This window comes from Eriocheir sinensis, unplaced genomic scaffold, assembly GCF_024679095.1.
Source record: "Eriocheir sinensis breed Jianghai 21 unplaced genomic scaffold, ASM2467909v1 Scaffold876, whole genome shotgun sequence".
In the NCBI taxonomy this organism is placed as follows: Eukaryota; Metazoa; Arthropoda; class Malacostraca; order Decapoda; family Varunidae; genus Eriocheir; species Eriocheir sinensis.
Genome location: NW_026112248.1, coordinates 123806 through 145123, shown reverse-complemented (window position 1 = coordinate 145123; position 21318 = coordinate 123806). Strand labels below are relative to the sequence as shown.

General features: G+C 42.7%; 2 protein-coding genes across 3 annotated transcripts; one reads left to right on the top strand and one right to left on the bottom strand.

Annotated features, from left to right (window-relative positions):
• Nucleotides 1-1142: 1142 nt before the first annotated feature.
• On the bottom strand, nt 1143-9792 carry LOC126994788 (uncharacterized; the record flags this gene model as incomplete). The annotated part of the gene is made up of 5 exons (XM_050854060.1): nt 9445-9792; nt 4029-4196; nt 3694-3855; nt 3096-3125; nt 1143-2185 (listed from the first exon to the last, which is right to left on the bottom strand). Coding segments are annotated over exons 2-5 (1380 nt in total), but the record flags the coding sequence as incomplete, so codon positions are not given.
• A 5919-nt stretch (nt 9793-15711) lies between these two features.
• LOC126994791 (uncharacterized) lies at nt 15712-17223 on the top strand. Of its 2 annotated transcripts, none has more exons than XM_050854062.1 (2): nt 15712-16584; nt 16801-17223. In XM_050854062.1, the coding sequence occupies exons 1-2, from the start codon at nt 15745-15747 to the stop codon at nt 17158-17160; spliced, it is 1200 nt and encodes a 399-aa protein (XP_050710019.1). In that variant the 5' UTR covers nt 15712-15744; the 3' UTR covers nt 17161-17223. The 2 variants fall into 2 exon arrangements, with proteins under 2 accessions (XP_050710019.1, XP_050710018.1); XM_050854061.1 differs by having other exon boundaries at nt 15712-16620.
• The last annotated feature ends 4095 nt before the right edge of the window (nt 17224-21318 follow it).

Sequence of the window (21318 nt, the reverse complement as noted above, 5' to 3'; positions counted from 1 at the left end):
AGAAGATATAGTGGGGCTGGGGAGAGGTAAGTTGTGCATAGTAGGGGTAAATTATAACAAGGCGTCATCAATAATGATATATTTACAAACTCCTTATGTAACAAAAACTTTTGCTAATTGCGATGACAATCCTGACATGCTCATTTTTAATAGGTTGTTTTATCCTTTCCCTTTGGCCAGAGGCAAAGGCCACATATCAGACACATTCCAGAAGAACATGGTACATTCAAGTACGTATAGCCTTGGTTGAGATAATACCGAATCCTCAAAAATAAATTTAAGTAAGGAAACCACTCACTGACATGGGACTCAATACATAATACAAAAGCATCTACGACTTTTTCCTTGACACTATCCTTTCCCTTTGGCCAGTGCCAAAAACTACATATCAGACACATATCAGAATTACATACTACATACAAGTATACCCAGCTTTGGTTAATATAATAATCCTCAAACATTAAAGTAAACAGACCACTCAGTGGACATAGGATTCAATACATAAGACAAAAGCATCTACTTTTTTTTTACCTTGATACACTAGCATTGCTTTTTAATACAACGGGTTACTGAAAAATTTGTGGACTATGGTAGAAAGACATGAGATAGGTACACCTTTAACTTGACACATTTTTCGATCACACCTTAGACCTTAATACCTCAATAACTATGTTCATCGTCTATTCTACCTTCTGATAGTACTGGAACACTTACATCAGACTCAGACTTTGCAAGACTCTCCCAATTATTAATCTTGCTTTTGAACTAGGCTTTTTAAGCACATACCTATATTTTCTCGTTTTCTCTTCCTTGTCGAATACAACCGGTCTTGCTTAACACACTTTTATTACCTAGCTCTGAAACAGTTGTCACATCCACAGGCCAGTTACTGTTGTTTGGTGGATAACTCGTGCCAGCATCTAATGTTGCAATTAACTTACACAACAAGCTATTAGCAGTTTTCAAAACTTGAAGGTCCTTACTTTCACTACATTTTGGGAGAAGCTGTAACATAATTTTGTTTTCAATTGTTCCTGGTATTTCACAACTTGTCTATCATAGGTTTCCTCATTACTTACATCATGAATCATATTAATTTCTTCTGTTGACACCTTAGGTTTGGCTATTTCCTCATTACTTACAACATCATGGATCTTTTCAATTTCTTCTGTTGGCAACTTTGGTTTAGCTATCTGTGACTTATTTCTTAAAAATTCTGCAACTGTATGTATATGCTTACATATGTTCTTCATACCTTTAGCATTGTCATCACATGTGCACACATACATGCATTTACAGACATGACAGTCTGGACACCTTTCCCTACATACTTCACAAGTAGGATTATTTGTCTGTATCTCATAAAGCTTATTTTCAAAAGATTCAGAGGACACAGTGAAAAGGCCATGATCCTCCTGAGTAACTTCGAGCTTCATGCCTTTTTCATGTCTCTCTCTGAAAGGTTTTCCAGTTCTTTTCTTCATCAAGTCTACCATTCTCTTAAAAAGTTTCTCCTTCACCATTTTATTTAAAGCTAGTATTGTGTAATCCAATCTTTTAACTTTTTTACCTTTCAAATATACATATTTCAAAAGTCTATGGATGCTCTCTAGATGATTGTTTGTGTTTAGAATTGCACCCTCATGATAGCACTGTGGCCATAACTGAATTCTGTTCTCACAAAGATAATTTTCTTTGAAATAATCATGAAATCTTTCAAAACCAGCTTCTAACAAATAGCTGAGAAAACCCTTACATTGCTTGTGAAATTCATTTTCTTCTTGTTCATCCATGAGAACTCTGACCATTTGATTGCTAATGCAATGAGTTGAATCCATGCATACCTGTATCTTGTCACAAGATTTCATCTGGGTAGAAAATATTAATTCTTGTCCCCCTTTCATAAAACCTAATACAAATTCTTTGGATGGTATTTCAGGATTATCTGAATCTACATCTCCTTGATCTTTGAAATACAAGACTTCATTGGCATCCTGCATTTCTTTAACAATTAATCGTACACTTGTGCTGTCATCAGAGTGTCTGCTGTGGGTTTTATTCAATCCATACCTAACACAAATATTATCTATATCCTTCTTTTCTAAGAAAGACATTCGATTACTGCCTGCTGACTCCCGCACTCTGTCCAAAATTATGTCATGTTCGATCCCTTGTGTAATCATACCTGGAAAGAAATATCTTACTTAGTAAAGAAAAATAAGTTATAAAAATGTAAAACATACTGGCATTAGTTAAACTCAATCACTGTCTCTGATCATGCGTACAAGAAGTGTAGCTACATAGACTTAGAGGCAGTTATGATAATTAGATACTGAAAACAGGCCAGCTACGCCTTGACTCATTCCTGCAAACTTAACTGTAATAGAAATGGAAATTATTATAGTAATTGTAATAAATTGGTATCTATATGGATGATGTTGTAAGTAGGGGCGTTTCTAGGATTCAAAACATTCAGAGTCCCTGGTACCAGAAGATCAAGGAGGTGTGCTCCTATAGCCCAAAGTTACAACAGCAGCAAAGGTAAATAATCTAGCATGCAGAAATTACTGTAAATACTAATAAACAGACATGGGGCAATTACCTATGTTATGCAATTGATGACTATTATAATTACTTCATATTTTCACAATTACGATTAAGAATACAATAAAATTAGATGTAATTGATTATGATTACAATTACTTGCTGTATTAATCATAATTACAGTCGTGATTATAGGAAGAGCTAAAAGGTGAACTTGCACATTTCATACTCGTTTACCATATTTACTAAATATGATATGAATAATATCAATTTATACTGTACCACAACATTTTGAAAGAAAGTGCCGAAATGCATGTGCAGTATTTATTAGTAATGTAGTACAATATTAATAGTTCATAAGGTACATACTCATACAATAGATTTCTAACTCTTGGCAAGTTGGAGGTCCACTGTCAGCACAGATAATGATTACCCCATGTCTGCTAATAAATGCACTATAATCATCATAAGCATAACAATGTACTGGGGCTTATGAGTTTGAGTGGTAGGTAAGGAAATACATGTTGAGATAAAAGAAAATTTACACTTACGCTTTGCAGATATGATGATTTCATCACAAGCTAAAACATAAGGCATTGTTAATATCTTCATATATACAGGAGTGAAGGGTTAAGCTATGACGCCAAAAAGGTGTCACTATATATATATATATATATATATATATATATATATATATATATATATATATATATATATATATATATATATATATATATACAGGTATCCCTCGATTACTGTGGTTTCTATTTACGCAATTTCACGTCAGCGTGGTGTCCAAAATCCCAACAAATGTTTCATTTACACTTTTTTTCCCCACTTTTACGTGTTGGTCATAACCGGATTCCACAAGAAACCATCTCACCTCAAGTATAACATGACCTTTTTTTGCAAATGAAGCAAAAAAGATCAAATGAGCATACATAAATTGCTTTTGTCATGGAATAACCTGAATTACAGGTTGGATTTCCAATACTCGGCACGCCTCTGGTCCCAGCCATGCCGAGTTTGGGAGATCCAACTTGTAACATATCTTGATAAAGCAAGAAAGTAAGCATGTGTCTTAACTCATGGGACAACCTATATATATACTGTTATTTTCTAGCTAGATAATTAATGTGCATTACATACCTGCAATCTTATCCTGTTCACTCTTGGGAAGTGTCATGTGAACCTGGCTGTTAAAATCAAGGTTGTGATCACGATGGTCAGAGTAAAAGGTCACACAAATCTTTTCATCCTTCTTCACAACTTCAATTGATGAGGTGCAGTAAAACCCCATCTTACAGGTACCTGTTAGAATTAAAATGAAAAAAAATAAAATAATTAGGTGTGTGAGGGAAGAACAAGGGGACTTAATTTTTCTAGCCCATTACTGGTAACCCCACATTTTAGCACCTATAAAAAATAGTGTAAGGTTTATTACTGAGATTAATTAATCCATTTAAATATACAAGATTATTTACCTTGGCTCTTTTCTGCACGACTCTTACTGGAAATCTTCGTTGACTGAACACCTGATCTTCGACAGTAGAATATCTGTTTGGTGCCATCACATGATTTCTTTGGTCCAGAATGAGCCGTGTAATTGACTCCAATGTCCAGTTCCATACAGTCTTTCCATCTCAAGAAATCTGTGGAGAATTAATTGTTTTGGTATTTTTTTTTTACTACTGTCACCTACATAGACTTGCTCCTATATTCCCCCACTCTGGCTTTCATTTCCCTCATACAACGATCCAAATACACATTAAACAGCCATGGTGACATCACACATCCCTGCTTTACTTCCACTCTTATGTCGAATCTCTGACTAAGCTTTCCATCCACCCTCAAACATGAACGTGTCCTTCTATAAAATGTCTTAATTGCCTCCAAAAACTATCCTCCTATATCATATATTCTTAGAACATTCCATAGACTCAGATCAGACTCGATCAGTAATCTCCCAAAAACTTTCCCAGGTACACTGAACTTTATAGTCCCTCTATAGCTATTGCACTCACTCACTACCTTTACCCTTGTAGAAATGCACAATTATTGCCTTCCTTCATTCCCACGGAACTTTTTTCTGCCTCCACACAAGTTTACACATATATGATGTCCACCCTACCACTACATCTCCATAGAAAAAATTATGGGGCTAATCCATACATACCTGCAGTTTTACCACATTTCTAACCTAGATATTGTTTTCTCTACTAATGCTCTATCAACTTCTTTCTGCACACAAGCGGGCTTTCCACCTGCTCCCATACCCATATTTGATATAGTAGCTTCCCCAATTGTCTTCTTCCTCATTAGACGTTTAAAATTAATTATCTGTACTGCAGTCACATCTATTTTACCACCTACAAGCCTACCATCCACTATCATACTTTTACTGTTCCACAAAGGATCTGCTGAGAGAGGAGTGTTGAAGCCTGGGGCCGGCCTAAACTACCCCCTGGATGTGTCCCTGTTTAATATTAACATGACTAATATTATCATAAAAACTTGGTAGAGGGCCATAGGCCTACAAAATATACCAATTGATGTTTTTACGTGTGACACTCTGCCCAGCAACAATCATCAGATAAGGGACATGTCATGTTTTGTGGAGGACAGGGCAACTTAACTTGGATTTTCATAGGACTAGACAAGTAAAGACGATATCAAGTCAATTTTGTGACTGCACAAAATTTGCCTATTATAAAACTAATATAAAAAACGTATTTTAATATGTATTTGAAAAAAGTATACCAAATACCTTGACAAAATTTATTTAAATACTGTAAAATTTTTTGTATTTGAAAATAAAATTTTCAAATACAAAATGTATTTAAATGCTTTTAAAATACAATACTGCCCATCTCTGGTCATAACTCATATGAGGATAATGCCAACTCAGTTTGTCAGTTTTCTTAAATTATGAATAGCTACTTTAACTAACCACATTTCCTTAACCAATGCAGCTTACCTTCCTCAGAAGTAAACTCCTGCTGAGCTTTGTGAATCTCAATGTCATGGACTAAAGAAAGGTGTTCCCTGTAAGCAGTAAGGGTAGCAAAAGTCACATTGCATTCTGTACATTGCACAATAGTTGGGCCATCTGAATGGGATACAGGGCCAGGGTTCACACCATGCTGTCGACGTTCATGAGCTCGTTTGTTACAGGAGGTGGAAAAAACTTTATCGCAGTAAGTGCACACTTTTGAAGCATCAGGAACTGTTATCTTTGCCACTTCATAGTTGTCTGTGGTGTTTACACCATGAACTTTCTTTTCATGTCTTTTCCTGCTCCAGTCTTTGGTGAAGTCTTTGTTGCAGAAATTACACTTCACGAATACATGAGCGTGAGGATTCATAACAGTACTACTTTGACTGTGATTATCCAGTCCTGCCATTGTTAAGTCAATGTTCTTCTTCTTCTTGGAGTTTTGGTGTGGCTGTGCAGGCTGTGACACCACAGCCTCTAGAGCCCAAAGATGGAGTAAGCGGGTACAGCTTCAGGTTACATGTGGACCTTTGTTGTAGATGGCTGGACTTTGTAAGAAGGTCCTGGTAAGGTTGACTGCTTTGGAAGCCAGGCTGGGAGCAGTAGAACCATCCAACAGGTCAGCTAATGTGGATCTGTTGGGGTGAAAAACAGACACTGAGTGGAGAAGACCAATAGGATCTGCATGACTGGGAAGGGGGAGGGGGAACTGTTAGGAAAGAAGTCACAACAGGAAGATGGTCACTATCCATGAACAGGCTTGTTGTAACATTAGCGAGGAGGATAGGGCCATTCCCCAGGCAGAGGTCAAGGGTGGAGGGGTTCCCTAAAACTGGGTTAAACCTGGTAGGGAGGCCAGATGGAGTGAGGAGGGAGAAAGAATTGCTGTCTGCCAGGAAACCCGATAGCAACAGACCTCCAGTTCCTGGGAGTGAACCAGAACAGGTTGCAGAGGTTTCGCCACTTTCTGGTTCAGCTGTTTGCTAATCTCGGTCTGGTTACACCTCTGCATGCAGACACCTGTCTGCTCCTTACCTATGAATGCTCACCAATGAAAAGATATTTGGGATATATGTATCAAGTGGGGTGTTGGTTTACATACATCAGGAAAAGGACTGGTCCTCATGTTGAGTAGTCGCTTATTTGAATGTTAAATTAAAAAAAAAGACATGTAAATGTGTTTTGTATAATTCTACCTAAGGACAACAGTATAGGGCTACCTATGAATAAAATTATTATTTTTCTTACTTGTTTTAATTATAGAACACGGCCTAAATGACTCTCGGTCTAATGGGATCACAGCCTAAACGACTCTCAGCTTAAAGAGATCACGGCCCAAATAACTCTCGGCCTAAAGGGACCACAGCCTAAATGACTCTCGGCCTAATGGGATCATGGCCTAAACGACTCTCAGCCTAAAGGGATCATGGCCTAAATGATTCTCGGCCTAAAGAGATCATGGCCTAAACGACTCTTGGCATAAAGGGATCACAGCCTAAATGACTCTCAGCCTAAAGGGATCATAGCCTAAATGACTCTCGGCCTAAACAACTCGGCCTAAAAGGATCATGGCCTAAACGACTCTCAGCCTAAAGGGATCACGGCCTAAATGACTTGAACCCAGTTATAATACGACAAAATATTTAAGCAAAACTACCCTTAAATTTTTAGAGGGTTGGTTAGCTAGAAAGAGATACAGGGAAGTTAGGGGTGGATTTATTTATTATTTACTTATACCTATTTTTACTGTTACATTATTCTAGGTCATATCCATTGTCTCTACTTAGCTTTGGGGTGCTCCATGACATAATGGTAGCGTGTTTGCTTCACAACTGAGCAATCCCATGTCAATTCCTGGGTGGAGCAAAAATTTCTTAGGTGTTTTTTCAGTACCCTAAGCCTGTGCCCACCCAGCAGTGATGGGTACCATGTGTAAATCGGGGTTTCTGGCCCATATCATGGGACTAGGTATCTTGGTGCTCTACACCTATGTCCCACCGCGTGACAATGGACATGCCTAGAGACCCAGGGTCATCCTGACCCAGCAATACCAAAGTACTACTATATGGCCTAAGTTGCCTAGCACATCAAGTCACACAAGAAAGCGGAAGAGTTATGGTAAGATCAGTCTAAACATTCCATTATCGAAACATCTATAAAGAGCGAAACGTGCAGGTATCGAAACCACACTGTATTAAACCAAATCCCTGTTAGGTAGCAAAACCTCTTGTGCAAACATTACGGGTGGCGAAACCTCTGTAAAGGTAGGTAGGTAGAGGTAATAGGCCTGTAGACTACACATTAAATTGCACTACCATAGGGAGGTCATATAGTGTGAGGGACTTGGGACTTCAAGTGAGTAGTGACCTACGCCCCAAGGAATAGTGTATTATAGCTAAAAATAAGGCCAAGATACTGGGTAAAAGGAATTAATAAAGGAAACACTGATAAAAAAAAAAAGGTAATAAGAATTAGTAGCCAGGACAGGACTAGTGGTACCTAATGGGTATAAGCTGGAAAAACTTAGATGCAGGACACACATAGGTAGATAGTGGTTCACAGACAGTGGTGAACGACTGGAATTTGTTAAGTAAACATGTACGAAGTGCTGAGTCACTAGGTAGGTACCTTCCTTTAAAAGTCACGGTAGCTAATTGTTTATAATAAGTCCGCGTCCCCATTCTCTACCCACCCCCAATCCCTCCAGCAAACTTGGGGAACTGTGGGGAATCGGGGTTTTGGGGGAGGCATATGAGTGATAACCTAACCTAAGGGGCTGCGCCCTGGACCCCGACAGGTTGCTAACCTAACCTAACCTAACCTAACCTAACTTCGCTAACGAGGGCTGCGCCCCTGGACCCCGACAGGTTGCTAACCTAACCTAACCTAACCTAACCTAACCTAACTTAACCTGGGGCTGCGCCCTGGACCCCCGACAGGTTGCTAACCTAACCTAACCTAACCTAACTTGGGGGCTGCCCCTGGACCCCCGACAGGTTGCTAACCTAACCTAACCTAACCTAACCTAACAGGGCTGCGCCCCTGGACCCCCGACAGGTTGCTAACCTAACCTAAGCTAACCTAACGTCACAGTACCTTTTTAGCGCTGTACGCCAAACGGAAAAGACCCAAGAAGAAAATCGTGTATTGTTTACATTCATTTACGACAGAGCTCTCTCTCGACTTAGAAAAACGTGAGACGCAGCACATTCCCAGAGCTATTACAGCCAGTCTAAACTCGTCCCCATAAAAATGTTTGCATCTACGACATGGCCTCAGTGTGCTGTAATGATTATATAAGTTTTATTGTTGTAAGTAACGCGGACTTGTTATATAGTATAACCAAAGTCGCTTGTATGAGAGTACAGATAGGGATGACAGGTGGGATTAATAATTATAGGCTAGAGCGAGGGACGGGCGGAAGGCTATCCAGAGGTTTCGTCACCAGCTGGTGTTCGCACTCAACCAGTTAAACTAAGGCTATCCTCAACCAGTTAAATCTGACATTCTCCTGCGCGTGGGGGGCTGCACCCACTACCCCCGCCTGATTCAAGATAAATTAATCTTCATGAAGTCGGGATTAGCATATTCAAATGAGATGATTAGGTACCGAAACTAATGCGCGATCGAACACCTATAGGTGGCGAAACCTCTGGCGGAAGTACCTACAGCAGCAAAGTTTCATGCACAAGTGTCAGCCTTGCTATTTTTATTCCTACCTAATTTGCTTCGGCGGTACATATACTAAAATTGCGGTGGTAATAAGTAAAGAAAACGCATATAGCAAGGCGGTCAGCCAGTCATGTTATAAGTTTTACTACATACATTCTTAACTGATTTTATATTCCACTAATTCTTTCATACCCTGTCTATCCCCACTTGAGACAAAATGATATCATTCTTACCAGGTGTGGGTGAAGATGAACAGCCACTGTTACAGGCTGTGGTGGAGGTATACCATGTCGGGATAGCGGCATCAGGTCATCCCTCTCTACCGTTGTGGCGGTGCCGCGGTGGTATTACTACTGTAGAACGTGTAGGCACTGCATCACACTATGTGGAGTAATGTAAATGTCTAAGGAGACCATGATATTAGCCGGGAAATGAGTCTATGTTGAGCAGTCTCTGCTATGATATCCCGCCAGGTTTTGTTTACAAATGACGTCATCGAGAGCTAGAGAGAGATGGGAGGCGAAGTGAACCAATCACAGACGCGCTGCTGAACAGCCAATCAGATGCGTCGGGCGCCAGAATGAGGCGCCTGTCTCCCCAGGAAGATGCCTACCGGCGCAATAGGCAACAACGTAAAAAAAAAAAAAAAAAAAAAAAAAACATACAAACAGACAGACAGACAGACAGGTGCACATACTTACATACATACAGACAGACAGATAGACAGATAGAGATACTTACACACAGACAGGCATACAAGAGACAGGTGCACTCAGACAGACCAACAGACAGACATACAGAGACAAGTACAGAAAGCCAGGTAGATAAGCAAACACAGATGTATGTAAAGCAAATATTTTTCTCCTCCTGCAATAAAATTTATATTCTCTCTCCCTCTCCCTCTGTATATATATATATATATATATATATATATATATATATATATATATTATATATATATATGTATATATATATATATATATATATATATATCTGTGTTTGTATGTGTGTGTGTGTGTGTGTGTGTGTGTGTGTGTGTGTGTGTGTGTGTGTGTGTGTGTGTGTGTGTAATAATAATAATAATAATAATAATAATAATAATAATAATAATAATAATAATAATAATAATAGGTTTATTAAAGTATGGCAGCCGTTAGGCTGAAAATATACAAATTAAAAATACAATAAACTATATTACTAAATAGGCTACACTAGAGGGGGGGAGGGGAGGGATGGAGGTGGTTTAGGAGAGCTAAAAATAGAGACAAAAGGGGAAGGGAGGGTGGTGTAAAGGGAGCACTGTGTGTGTGTGTGTGTGTGTGTGTGTGTGTAATTCACCACGGCCTGATCACGTGCTGGACTCGCCAGCAGGTACCCTCCCGACATGAGCAAGTGCTTTTTATCGTCGATCTCTGGGTACCGCCAGGACCTCACACGCCACACACCCCATCCCCCTTGCTCAAGGGGGGACAGTAACCACTCCTAGACAACGGAAAGAATCCGGCCTGAGCGGGCTCGAACCGCCGCCCTGTCAGACCGTGAAGCCTGGCAGCGCAGCGCTCTACCAGTTGCGCCACGGAATGGTGTGTGTGTGTTATTATTATTATCATTATTATTATTAATATTCTTCTTCTTCTTCTTTTTCTTCTTCTTCTTCTTCTTCTTCTTCTTCTTCTTCTTCTTCTTCTTCTTCTTCTTCTTCTTCTTATTATTATTATTATTATTATTATTATTATTATTATTACTATTATCGTCATTATTATCATTATTGCTGCTGCTGTTTTTATTATTATTTTATCATTATTATTATCGTCAGTGTTATTAGCCTAGTATTACTCGCAGTAATAGGCTGTCATGTTATGCAGCTTATCTCACGTATATCACATGTTGTACACATTGTACGTGTTTGTTCGTGTCCGGTTCTTACAAAAGTGTTTGTAATAGGTTTGAAGTTCGCCTCCAAGATATTAATCATTAGAAAACAGAAACAACAAGAACGAGAGCTCAGAAAAAATAATATAGACTACAGTCGCGGACACAAGTGAAGACAGTAGTACGTAGTTTATATCCCTGTGTGTGTGTGTGTGTGTGTGTGTGTGTATAAAAACTAGAAAAGTTGGAAACACACACACACACACACACACACACCGGGCGCGCGTGAGCGAGAGAGAGAGAGAGAGAGAGAGAGAGAGAGAGAGAGAGAGAGAGAGAATAAAGCGATCAGTTCTCCTGCTCTCCCTCGCCGCCCTTGTATTCGTGTTCCGTGTTCTCCCTTCCCCGCTACATCCTGTCACCCTCTCCCTCGCCGCCCTTGTATTCGTGTTCCGTGTTCTCCCTTCCCCGCTGCGTCCTGTCACCCTCTCCCTCGCCGCCCTTGTATTCGTGTTCCGTGTTCTCCCTTCCCCGCTGCGTCCTGTCACCCTCTCCCTCGCCGCCCTTGTATTCGTGTTCCGTGTTCTCCCTTCCCCGCTGCGTCCTGTCACCCTCTCCCTCGCCGCCCTTGTATTCGTGTTCCGTGTTCTCCCTTCCCCGCTGCGTCCTGTCACCCTCTCCCTCGCCGCCCTTGTATTCGTGTTCCGTGTTCTCCCTTCCCCGCTGCGTCCTGTCACCCTCTCCCGCTCACTTCCTCTCGCTGCCCTTCGCTGCTCTCCCGTGTTGCTTATTCCCTTCATTTCTCGGGGAATTGCTTAATCCCTCCTTGCGTTTCTCAATAGTTCACTTTTGTTGGTTTCTTTTTATCTTCTCTTTTGTGATTCATGTCTTTAAAACTCTTCCTTTTTGTGTGTGTGTTCTGTAGTTTTAGTTTTCATCCTTTTTTTTTCATTTTTTTACTTTGTTTTCTCTTTCAAATTCATCTTTTCATTCATTTACTTTGTCTAATTTCTTTTTGCTCGTCCCTCTCTATGTTTTCACGTTTTCTTTCTTTCACTGTTTCCTCGTGTTTTAAAGTTCATCCTTTTTACTTTCCTTTTCCTTTTCTTTCTCCTTCAATCCATCTGTTTCCTTAACTCCAAGTATCATATTTTTGCCATTGTCGATTTACACTTATTCATTTTATCGTTCTCTGCTTCTAGTGTATTTTTTCTTGTTTTATTTTCAGCTATCTTATTTATTTCTTATATTTATTCATCTTCAATTCTCACTCATCACTGATCAATACTTCTCTCTTTTAATATTTTTATCTTTTCTTCTCCTGAGCTTTCCTCCCTCTCATTCCTCTCTTTTCTCCACTCCTCATTCCTTCACTCTGCTTTTCTCCTTTTTTATGTTTGTCTCCTTTCTTCGTTCTGTACTTCTTTCTTATATTGTTCCCTTGTTCTTCCCTTTGTACGTTCAAGCTATTCCCTTTCTTCCTCTATTCATTTTCTACCTTTACTCTATTTTCCTCTGTTCGCCTTTCTTTCTCTTATAGTTCTCAGTCCTACTTCTTTCTTTTCGATTTTTCCTATTCCTTTAGCTCATAATTCGTCTACTTACGTAATATATTTTCTTTCAGGTCTCTTTTGAATACTTTAGTGTTTTTTTTCTCCGCAGATGTTTCTTCAATCCTTCCTTCCTTCTCGTATGTCTATATCCGTCTTCCTTCTTTCTTCTCTCTTCCTCTTTTTTCGCACATTAATCCATCATTTTTCATTCTCCTCTGAGTTACTTTTCTTCTTCTTGCTATCTTTTCATCATTATCTTTCTTCATTCTTTCATTTAGTAATCATATTTATTCACTCTTTCATTTTATTCCTCTTTCCCTCTACTTTTATTCTTGTAAGTTACTGTTTTCCTTTCCTTTCTCACTTCTTATCTTTTTTATTTGTTTATTCTTTCACTTTCTTATTTCCTTCCATCCTTCATTCTCCTTCCTGTCCTTCTTCATTCAATTCTCTCTCGTAAACTCATCAGGTTTTTTTTTCCCTTTCGCAGTTATTTTTCTTTCTTTATTCTTTCATTCCTTCATTCTTATTTGCTGCTTTCATCTCCATTTTAATATATTCGCCTCTTCGTTCCCTCTTCCTTGTGTTTTCATTCTCGTAAATTGATGGGGGGGGGGGGGGTTCCTCGTTCTCCTTTATCTCCATCATTTTCCATTCATACATTTCCTTCATTCTTTTATTCTTTCCTTTTTCATTCCTCATTCCTTCATTCTCACACGTTAGTCTGTTTTCTTCTTTCTTTTTCATTCTTCGTTTTTATTCCTCGTGTCCATCTTCTTCCTAGTTATGTTCTTTTTTACTTCTCTCAGTCGTCAAATTCCATGTTCTGCCTTTTTGTGTCTATTATCTTTTTGGTTGTTGTTGACTTTGTTTTGTTGCTCTCTCTCTCTCTCTCTCTCTCTCTCTCTCTCTCTCTCTCTCTCTCTCTCTCTCCGGCGGACCGTGAATAATAGCCAATTAGGTAAGATAACGAAGGAGATACGAAGAGCGACAACAAAGACAACAACCACCACCATCAACAACAACAACAAAAACGATAACAACAACAACAACAACAACAACAACAACAACAACAACAAATTCATAACCAGTACCACCATCACTACCATCGCTAAGAGCATAAGTATCATCATCATCATCATCATCAGTCCCCTCCCATCACCACCACAAACAACAGTAACAACAAGAACACTACTATTGCAATCAGATGGTATTAAGATCAAATGCGGGAATATTAAACAAAAGAAATAAAACTACATTTCATTCTCATATTTGCAGGTAAAGGAGAGAAAACGTATGATTTTAACTGTAGGAGGAGGAACAGGAGGAGTAGGAGGAGGAGGAGGAGCAGGAGGAGGAGGAGGAGGAGGAGGAGGAGGCCCTTGGGAGACAGGTGGAGACCGTGTAAGGTAAAAGCTTTGAATGTTAAAATGATCGGCGGAGTTTAAAAGTGGAGAACGCCATTATGAGAGAGAGAGAGAGAGAGAGAGAGAGAGAGAGAGAGAGAGAGAGAGAGAGTAGTAGTAGTAATAATAGCTGTTGTGTATTTTTTGTCTTTTACGGAAGAAGTACATTATAAAGTTACCAAAAATCTTCTCTCGTTATTATCATTATTATCATCACCATCACTATTAATATCATTTTTCTTCGCACTGGACCTCACAATTCTTCCTTTTTTCCCTCTCTTCCTTCCTCCCTCCTTCTTTCCCTTTCCCCCATAAGTCTTTCTTTTTTATCTTCTTTCCTTCCATCCTTCATCTCTCCTCCTCCTCCTCCTCCTCCTCCTCCTCCTCTTTCATCCTTCGATATTAATCTTTCACTTCTTTTCCTTTCGTCCTTCACCTCTTTTTTTTCTCCTCCTCCTCCCCTTCCCTCCTTTTCCTTTTTCTCCTCTTTTTTAAAGCCTTATCGCTTCCCTCCTCTCATCTTTTCTCAGTCAGTCTTTCTCTTTACCCTCTTCCTTCCCTCACTCTCTCCCTCCCTCTCTCCCTCTCGCCTCTTTCCTTCTTATCATGACGTTTTGAGTACGATAATCTGTCAACGCTGCCCATTCGCCTATACTCCACTTGTGATTCAAACCTGCAGCTGCCACCTCTCTTTTCCGTGTAACAGCTGGGGGATAAAAGTTGCACAGATTTACCAACCGCTACTTCAATGATTCAAAAAGAATAATGGTCACGAATGAACTTCTTCCTAGTGAATGTCACAAGATGGAGGAAGTGGCATGTACGATAACCTGGCAATGTTGGCACACTGCCTGGCTCCCTTGTGACCGGCGGGTGCACCGCTCAGTGTCCGGGAAGGCGCCAATACTTGGCCCACGACGGATTGTGTTTAGGACACTGGCGAACCTCTTCTAGCGGGGATGGTGTTCCATAGCCATCATGCTAACCAACAAAAGAACAGACAGACGGACATACACACAGACATACATTATAGTTCCTAACGTGTGCACGATCCCTCCACGCCTTCTTCCTTCCCGTGCTCGATCTCCAAACATCCCCACTCATCGCGTGAACGGGCCTTGACGCAGCCAGGTGAGGCGATAAGAAAACGTTAATTACAGGTGCTTGCCGATAAGATGCCTGTGTGTGTGTGTGTGTGTTGTGTTGTGTGTGTGTGTGTGTGTGTGTGTGTGTGTGTGTGTGTGTGTGTGTGTGTGTGTGTGTGTGTTGTGTTGTGTGTGTGTGTGTGTGTGTGTGTGTGTGTGTGTGTGTGTGTGTGTTATGTTATGTTATGTTATGTTATGTTATGCTGTGTTATGTTATGTTATGTTATGTTATGTTATGTTATGTTATGTTATGATGTGCTGTGCTGTGCTGTGCTGTGCTGTGCTGTGCTGTGCTGTACTGTGCTGTGCTGTGCTGTGTTGGGTTGGGTTGGGTTGGTGTGTGTGTGTGTGTGTGTGTGTGTGTGTGTGTTGTTTTGTGTTGTGTTGTGTTGTGTTGTGTGTGTGTGTGTGTGTGTTGTGTTGTGTTGTGTTGTGTTGTGTGTGGAGGGTTTCTTGTCTGTTTCTGTTGGGGGGGGGGGTGCTGCTGCTACCATCTGTTATTGGCCTAACTTGCCGCAGCTTCCTTCTCTTTGAAGTCACACAACAAAAACATTTAAATGGCAACCAAAACCTTCCGCAAAGAAGAGATCCGACGTGCCGTCTACGGCACTTGCTTGGTGGATGCGCCCGTGGGAGGGTGCGGCGTGGAGGCCGCGCCTATCCGGGTGACGGTCAGCGTCCGTCGGCGCCGAGGGTGCTGGGGGAGGTTGGCCGGAGCCTGGAGGGAGGCGGCCGCGTTTTCCTTCGTCGACAGGCCGCGGGCCCCCTTCTTGTCCAACGCCTTCCTGGACCTGGAGCACGTCTTCCGGTACAGCAGCGAGGCGGACGCGGACGCAGCGCAAGTTAAGATCTGTTTGACGCTCCTTAGCGGCCAGACGCGCGTGGCCAAAGTGGGCCTGGAAGACTTCCTGGGCCAGCTGATGCAGAGCGGCCGCCCAGAGTGCTTCACCCTGTACGTCTACGAGGGGAAGGTCGCCCTGCTGCAGACCCGCCAGCCATCTCCGGAGGTTCTGACGGAGTGGCTGTTTGACGGGAAGGGAAATGGCGCCCACAAAGGGTCATCTTACAAGGACCGTGCCTTCTATGACCCCGAGGTCACTGAGATAGACCAGTGCCAAGAAAAGATGGACACCAGTGACTCAGATGTGAGTGCATGGGAAACCCCCAAAGAAGACTCAGATGTGAGTGCATGGGAAACTCCCGAAGAAGACTCAGATGTGAGTGCATGGGAAACTCCCGAAGAAGACTCAGATGTGAGTGCATGGGAAACTCCTGAAGAAGACTCAGATGTGAGTGCATGGGAAACTCCCGAAGAAGACTCAGATGTGAGTGCATGGGAAACTCCCGAAGAAGACTCAGATGTGAGTGCATGGGAAACTCCCGAAGAAGACTCAGATGTGAGTGCATGGGAAACTCCCGAAGAAGACTCAGATGTGAGTACATGGATAAAACCCGAAGAAGACTCAGATGTGAGTGCATGGGAAACTCCCGAAGAAGACTCAGATGTGAGTGCATGGGAAACTCCCGAAGAAGACTCAGATGTGAGTGCATGGGAAACTCCCGAAGAAGACTCAGATGTGAGTGCATGGGAAACTCCCGAAGAAGGCACAGAGGAGAGTGTAGGTGACTCAGGCGAGGAGAGTGGACTTGACACTGCTGAAGACACAGATAGGGAGAGTGGATGGGTGTCTGAGGACGGAAACTCCGAGAAGTGTGAACGGGAGACTCCCGGAGACTCGGATGAGAGTGGATGGGAGACTCTTGAAGAAGACGCTGAGGAGGAGGCTGGGCGGGGCACTGCTGGAGGCACAGAGGAGCGTGGCGGCGGCCGCGGCTTCCTGGCGAGGCTGGGGGCGGCGTGGCGGCACAACCGCCTCGCCCTGCTACTGGCCGCCGCTGCGGTCCTGGTCTCGCGGGTGCCACTCGCTGACCCTGACGAGTGGCGGTGGGGCGGCGGCGGCGGGGGGCTGTGAGGGGCGTGAGGCGCAAGGAGAGAGCCCCAAGACTGTGTTACTGTTGCATTTTTCATTCTTAATTACAACTCTTATCTATTATCCTACCGGTACAACTTTTCTACGCACGTACAAACACAATGGGAAGTAGTAGTAGTAGTAGTAGTATGGGTGGGTTGATGGGGTGGCAAGGAGGTGGTCATGGGGTTGGAAGGCGTAACTTGATAGGTGTTTAATTTTGATGTGACGAGTGGTTGAATGGTTAGAGGGTTGGTGGGCTTGTCAGTCGATGTGGTGGGTTGACGTGGTGGCTGGGAGGTTGTGATGGGGCTGGAAGAAGTACGTTAATATGGGTTTCATTTTGAGGTGACGGGAGTTTAGAGTTTTGGAATAGTTGAGAGGGTTACAGAGTGGCGTTTAGAAATGGTCCCAGTCAAATTGATAGGATTTTAGGCTGGTAGGAGTTTGGACATGACATTCCAAGGGATTTGGGCTGATAAGAGCCTCATTAAAGTTGACCTGACAGTGTAAGTTGATTTTTAGTTTGGCATTATATTGGTAGTAGTGTTATTAGACGAAGGGGGGGAGTCAGAGTCCAGTTGTTTGGAGAATAATGAATTTACAGGAGATTTGGGCAGACAAGAGCCAAAAGGTGACCTGACAGTGTAAGACTTTGCACCATATTGGCTGAAGGGTTGGTGGCAGGAGAGATGAAAGAAAATTAGGCTGAAGTACATGTTGTTGGGGGTTTAGTTCGGCAGAAAGTTAGACATGATTGACAGGAGATTTAGACAGTTAAGTTTAGCCTGATAACAGCATGTGTTAGGAAGGTGTTGGAATCAGATTAATCACAGAAGGATTGTGTGTGTCGAGTAAAGATTAAGAAGAGCTGCTCCGATGTGGCCTTAGGTTAAGAACAGCCAACGAGACTCCAAATAAGACGAAAAGATATCAAGTGTGTTTTGTTATTTAGTTAGCAGGAAAACGAATGGACGTAAGACTAAAAATCTTCGTTAACATTACTTCAAAGAACAGCAACAATAATAACAACAACAGCCTCTCACCTCCCTCCTCCGCCACCTCAGAGTAATGATACATTGCTCTTCATCCTCCTTTTCCTTCCCCTTCCTTCCCTTCCCCATCTCTCCCCCTCCACCCCCCTCACCCTTCCCCATCCATCTCCTCCCACCTCCCTCCTCCCTTCCTTCTCTCCGTCCCTCTGTCCCTGCCTTGCTCTCCCATCCTCTCTCCTCCCTCTCCTTTCCTCTCTTCCTCCTCCTCCTCCTCCTCCTCCTCCTCCTCCTCCTCCTCCTCCTCCTCCTCCTCCTCCTCCTCCTCCTCATTCCCCCCTTCTTTCCATCGCCTCATTTTTCACAGCTTGGTCAGTAATAAATTCCGCTAGGCGAGGCAATGGAGGTCACGGGGTCAAAAGGCACGTGTTTATTATGTTATTATTATTATTATTATTATTATTATTATTATTATTATTATTATTATTATTATTATTATTATTATTATTAGAGTTGTTGTAAAGATCGTTTTATCCCCAATATTTTAGTTTTGTTTTCTTTATTTTTTCTTTCACATTTTTTTTTTCGATCTATATCTAGATTTATCTTTATCGGTCTATCTTCCTTTTAACAATATTATCCTTTGGTCTGTTTTTGCGTTGCCTTTACTATTTTTGTCATTATTATTATACTTATTTATCCACTTATTTATGTATTTATTCATTAATTTATTAAGTTAGCTCGTTAATTACCTAGCTATATAATTACTCCGTCAACCATTTACCAATCTCCTCATGACAGCATTTCTCACACGTACAGAGGCAGCGAGCGGCGGACGAGGAGAGCATCTTGAGGGGGTTAGCGGAGGGGAGACAGACGGGGCAGCCTCACACCTCACACCTGCTCTCCCTCCCTCCCTCTCTCCCTCCGTGATGCAGTGTTTCGGCGCCACACAGACACGCTGCTTCGGCCGGGTAAGTACTTGAGGCTCTGTTCTGTTCTGTACCGTGCTTCTAAAGGCTGCGGCAGGAAGGTTGAGGGCGGACCGCTGCTGTGCGGAGGTAAAGGGTGAAAGGAAAGATTGGTTATAGCGGTAACAGTGGTTGTTGTCGTGCAGAAGAAGATGTTGTAGTAATTGCCATGGTGGTTGTGGTGGTAGGAATCGTAGAGTTGTGTTGTTGATGTTAGCTTTTCTGCCAGCCTCGGTCCACACAAGGCTGCATGTACCCAAGATATTTCTACCTCCAAAGATCTCGCCTGTACCCGCCACACCACCGTTGCTGCGCCGCTCCAAGAAAATCCTCCCCAGCCTCCAGGATGCCATACCCGTTGTCTCTGGAACAGCTTGACAGGCCCAGCACCTATAACTTTTTCACCAGCATGACTGAGCCTGTTATCGACGTCTGGTGTCTTAAGACAAAGGGGGAGGCGAAGAGATGAAAGGGAATAGGGAAAAGAGCATATATGAAGGGGCAGTATAAAGGGGAGATTCAGTTAGAGGAAGGTGGTAAAGGGTTTAACTTATGTTATCGAAAGACACTGTTAAAAGAGAGGGGGGAGGGGGAGATTGCTCCCTCTTGCACGAGGGAGCACGGGCCTTTGCCAAAGGCGACCCGTAGCAGGGAGCCGACAGACCGACTCTATCGGCGATCAAAATCTAGCCGACCAAGTCGGTCTGTCGACGAGGACTGGCGTGTCTCTGTTAGAAGAGAGATTAGCTTAGAGAAGTTATATTAGAAAAGTTATTAGCACGCAGAGGTAATGAATGTTGAAAGCTGAAGAAGGTGAAGAAGAGAAGGAAGGAAAACAAAAATGCGATGGGAGGGAAGGAGAATAAAAGTTAAGACAAAGGACTGGAGGAAAAAACAATAAGAGAAAAAATAAAAATGAGAAAAATGGACAAAAAGCACGAAGTAATGAAAAAAAAAAGGCAAGACGAGATGGCAGGAGACTAATAGTTATGAAAAAGGACTGAAGGAAGAACTATAACTGAGAAGAAAAAGAGCAAAAGAGAAAGGTGAAAGAGGACAAAAAACACGAAGTAAAAGAAAACAAAAAGTAACACGAAATAAAAGAGAAAGGCAGAGCTAGCCAGTGAGCCACACGCCCACACCACACGCCCACACCACACGCCAGGACCAGCGAGGGTGTGGAACATGAACCACAGTGATCCATCACAAACCAGTACGATCCCAAAACCTTCCCTGCTCGATAACCACACTAACTCTGATACACGTGTTTGCCAGTACAGTGTCTCCGTACTCTCTGGCTGGCTCTGAGGGAACCTGAAGTGCGTGTTGGGCACTTAAATATTATAGGTGTGCCTCTTGAGCTTTTTTCTGCGCCTTAAGTGCCGCCCATGTCGAGAGGTGGAACCTAAATCACGACTGACGGATCCCACGCGTGATTCTGGTCCTCGGCACGCGATTACGTCATGAACAGCACTTACTTGTACCCATATCTCGGCCACAACCTTTCGAACAGTCGTAGTAATAGCAGTTAGAGGGGCAGTAACAGTAGCAGAAGTAGTAGTAATAATAGTAGTGGTGGTAATTATAGAGAAGCACGAGCATGTGATGGGCAAGAAAGGTCGCTGCGAGGGGGAGTAATAACGCGCGGGCAGGGCAGGAAAAGCTCCCCCGCCAGGCCACGTCAGCGATGCTTCCGGAGAGTGACATTCCCGCGATGGGCGAGCACCCGCCGCCGCCACCACGCCACCCTGCCGCCATCCTGCCGCCACCCTGCCATCACCCAGCCGCCGCCCTGCCATCACCCTGCCATCGACCTCCCACCCATCCTCCACTCCCTCTTCCACCCCTGCCATCCATCCCTCGTTCCATCTCCTACTCTGCCAGATATCGAACTACCAACTTCCCTCTCCACATCCCCTGCAACCACCCTGCCACTCATCCATCAGTCTAATCCACTTCGTCACACAGCCACCTCTTCATCTTCCACCCTGCCAAGCATTCACACACCTACCCCCTCTCCACTACCACTGCCACCCTGCTATCACTTCACCCATCCACCCTATCCTCCGCACCCCTACATTCACCCATCCACTCACCCACCCACCCTGTTTTCCACTTTCCATGCCTCTTACTACCCTTTCACCCTTCCACCCACCCTGTCACATTAGCCACCTCCCCCTGTGACCCTTCCACCTTTT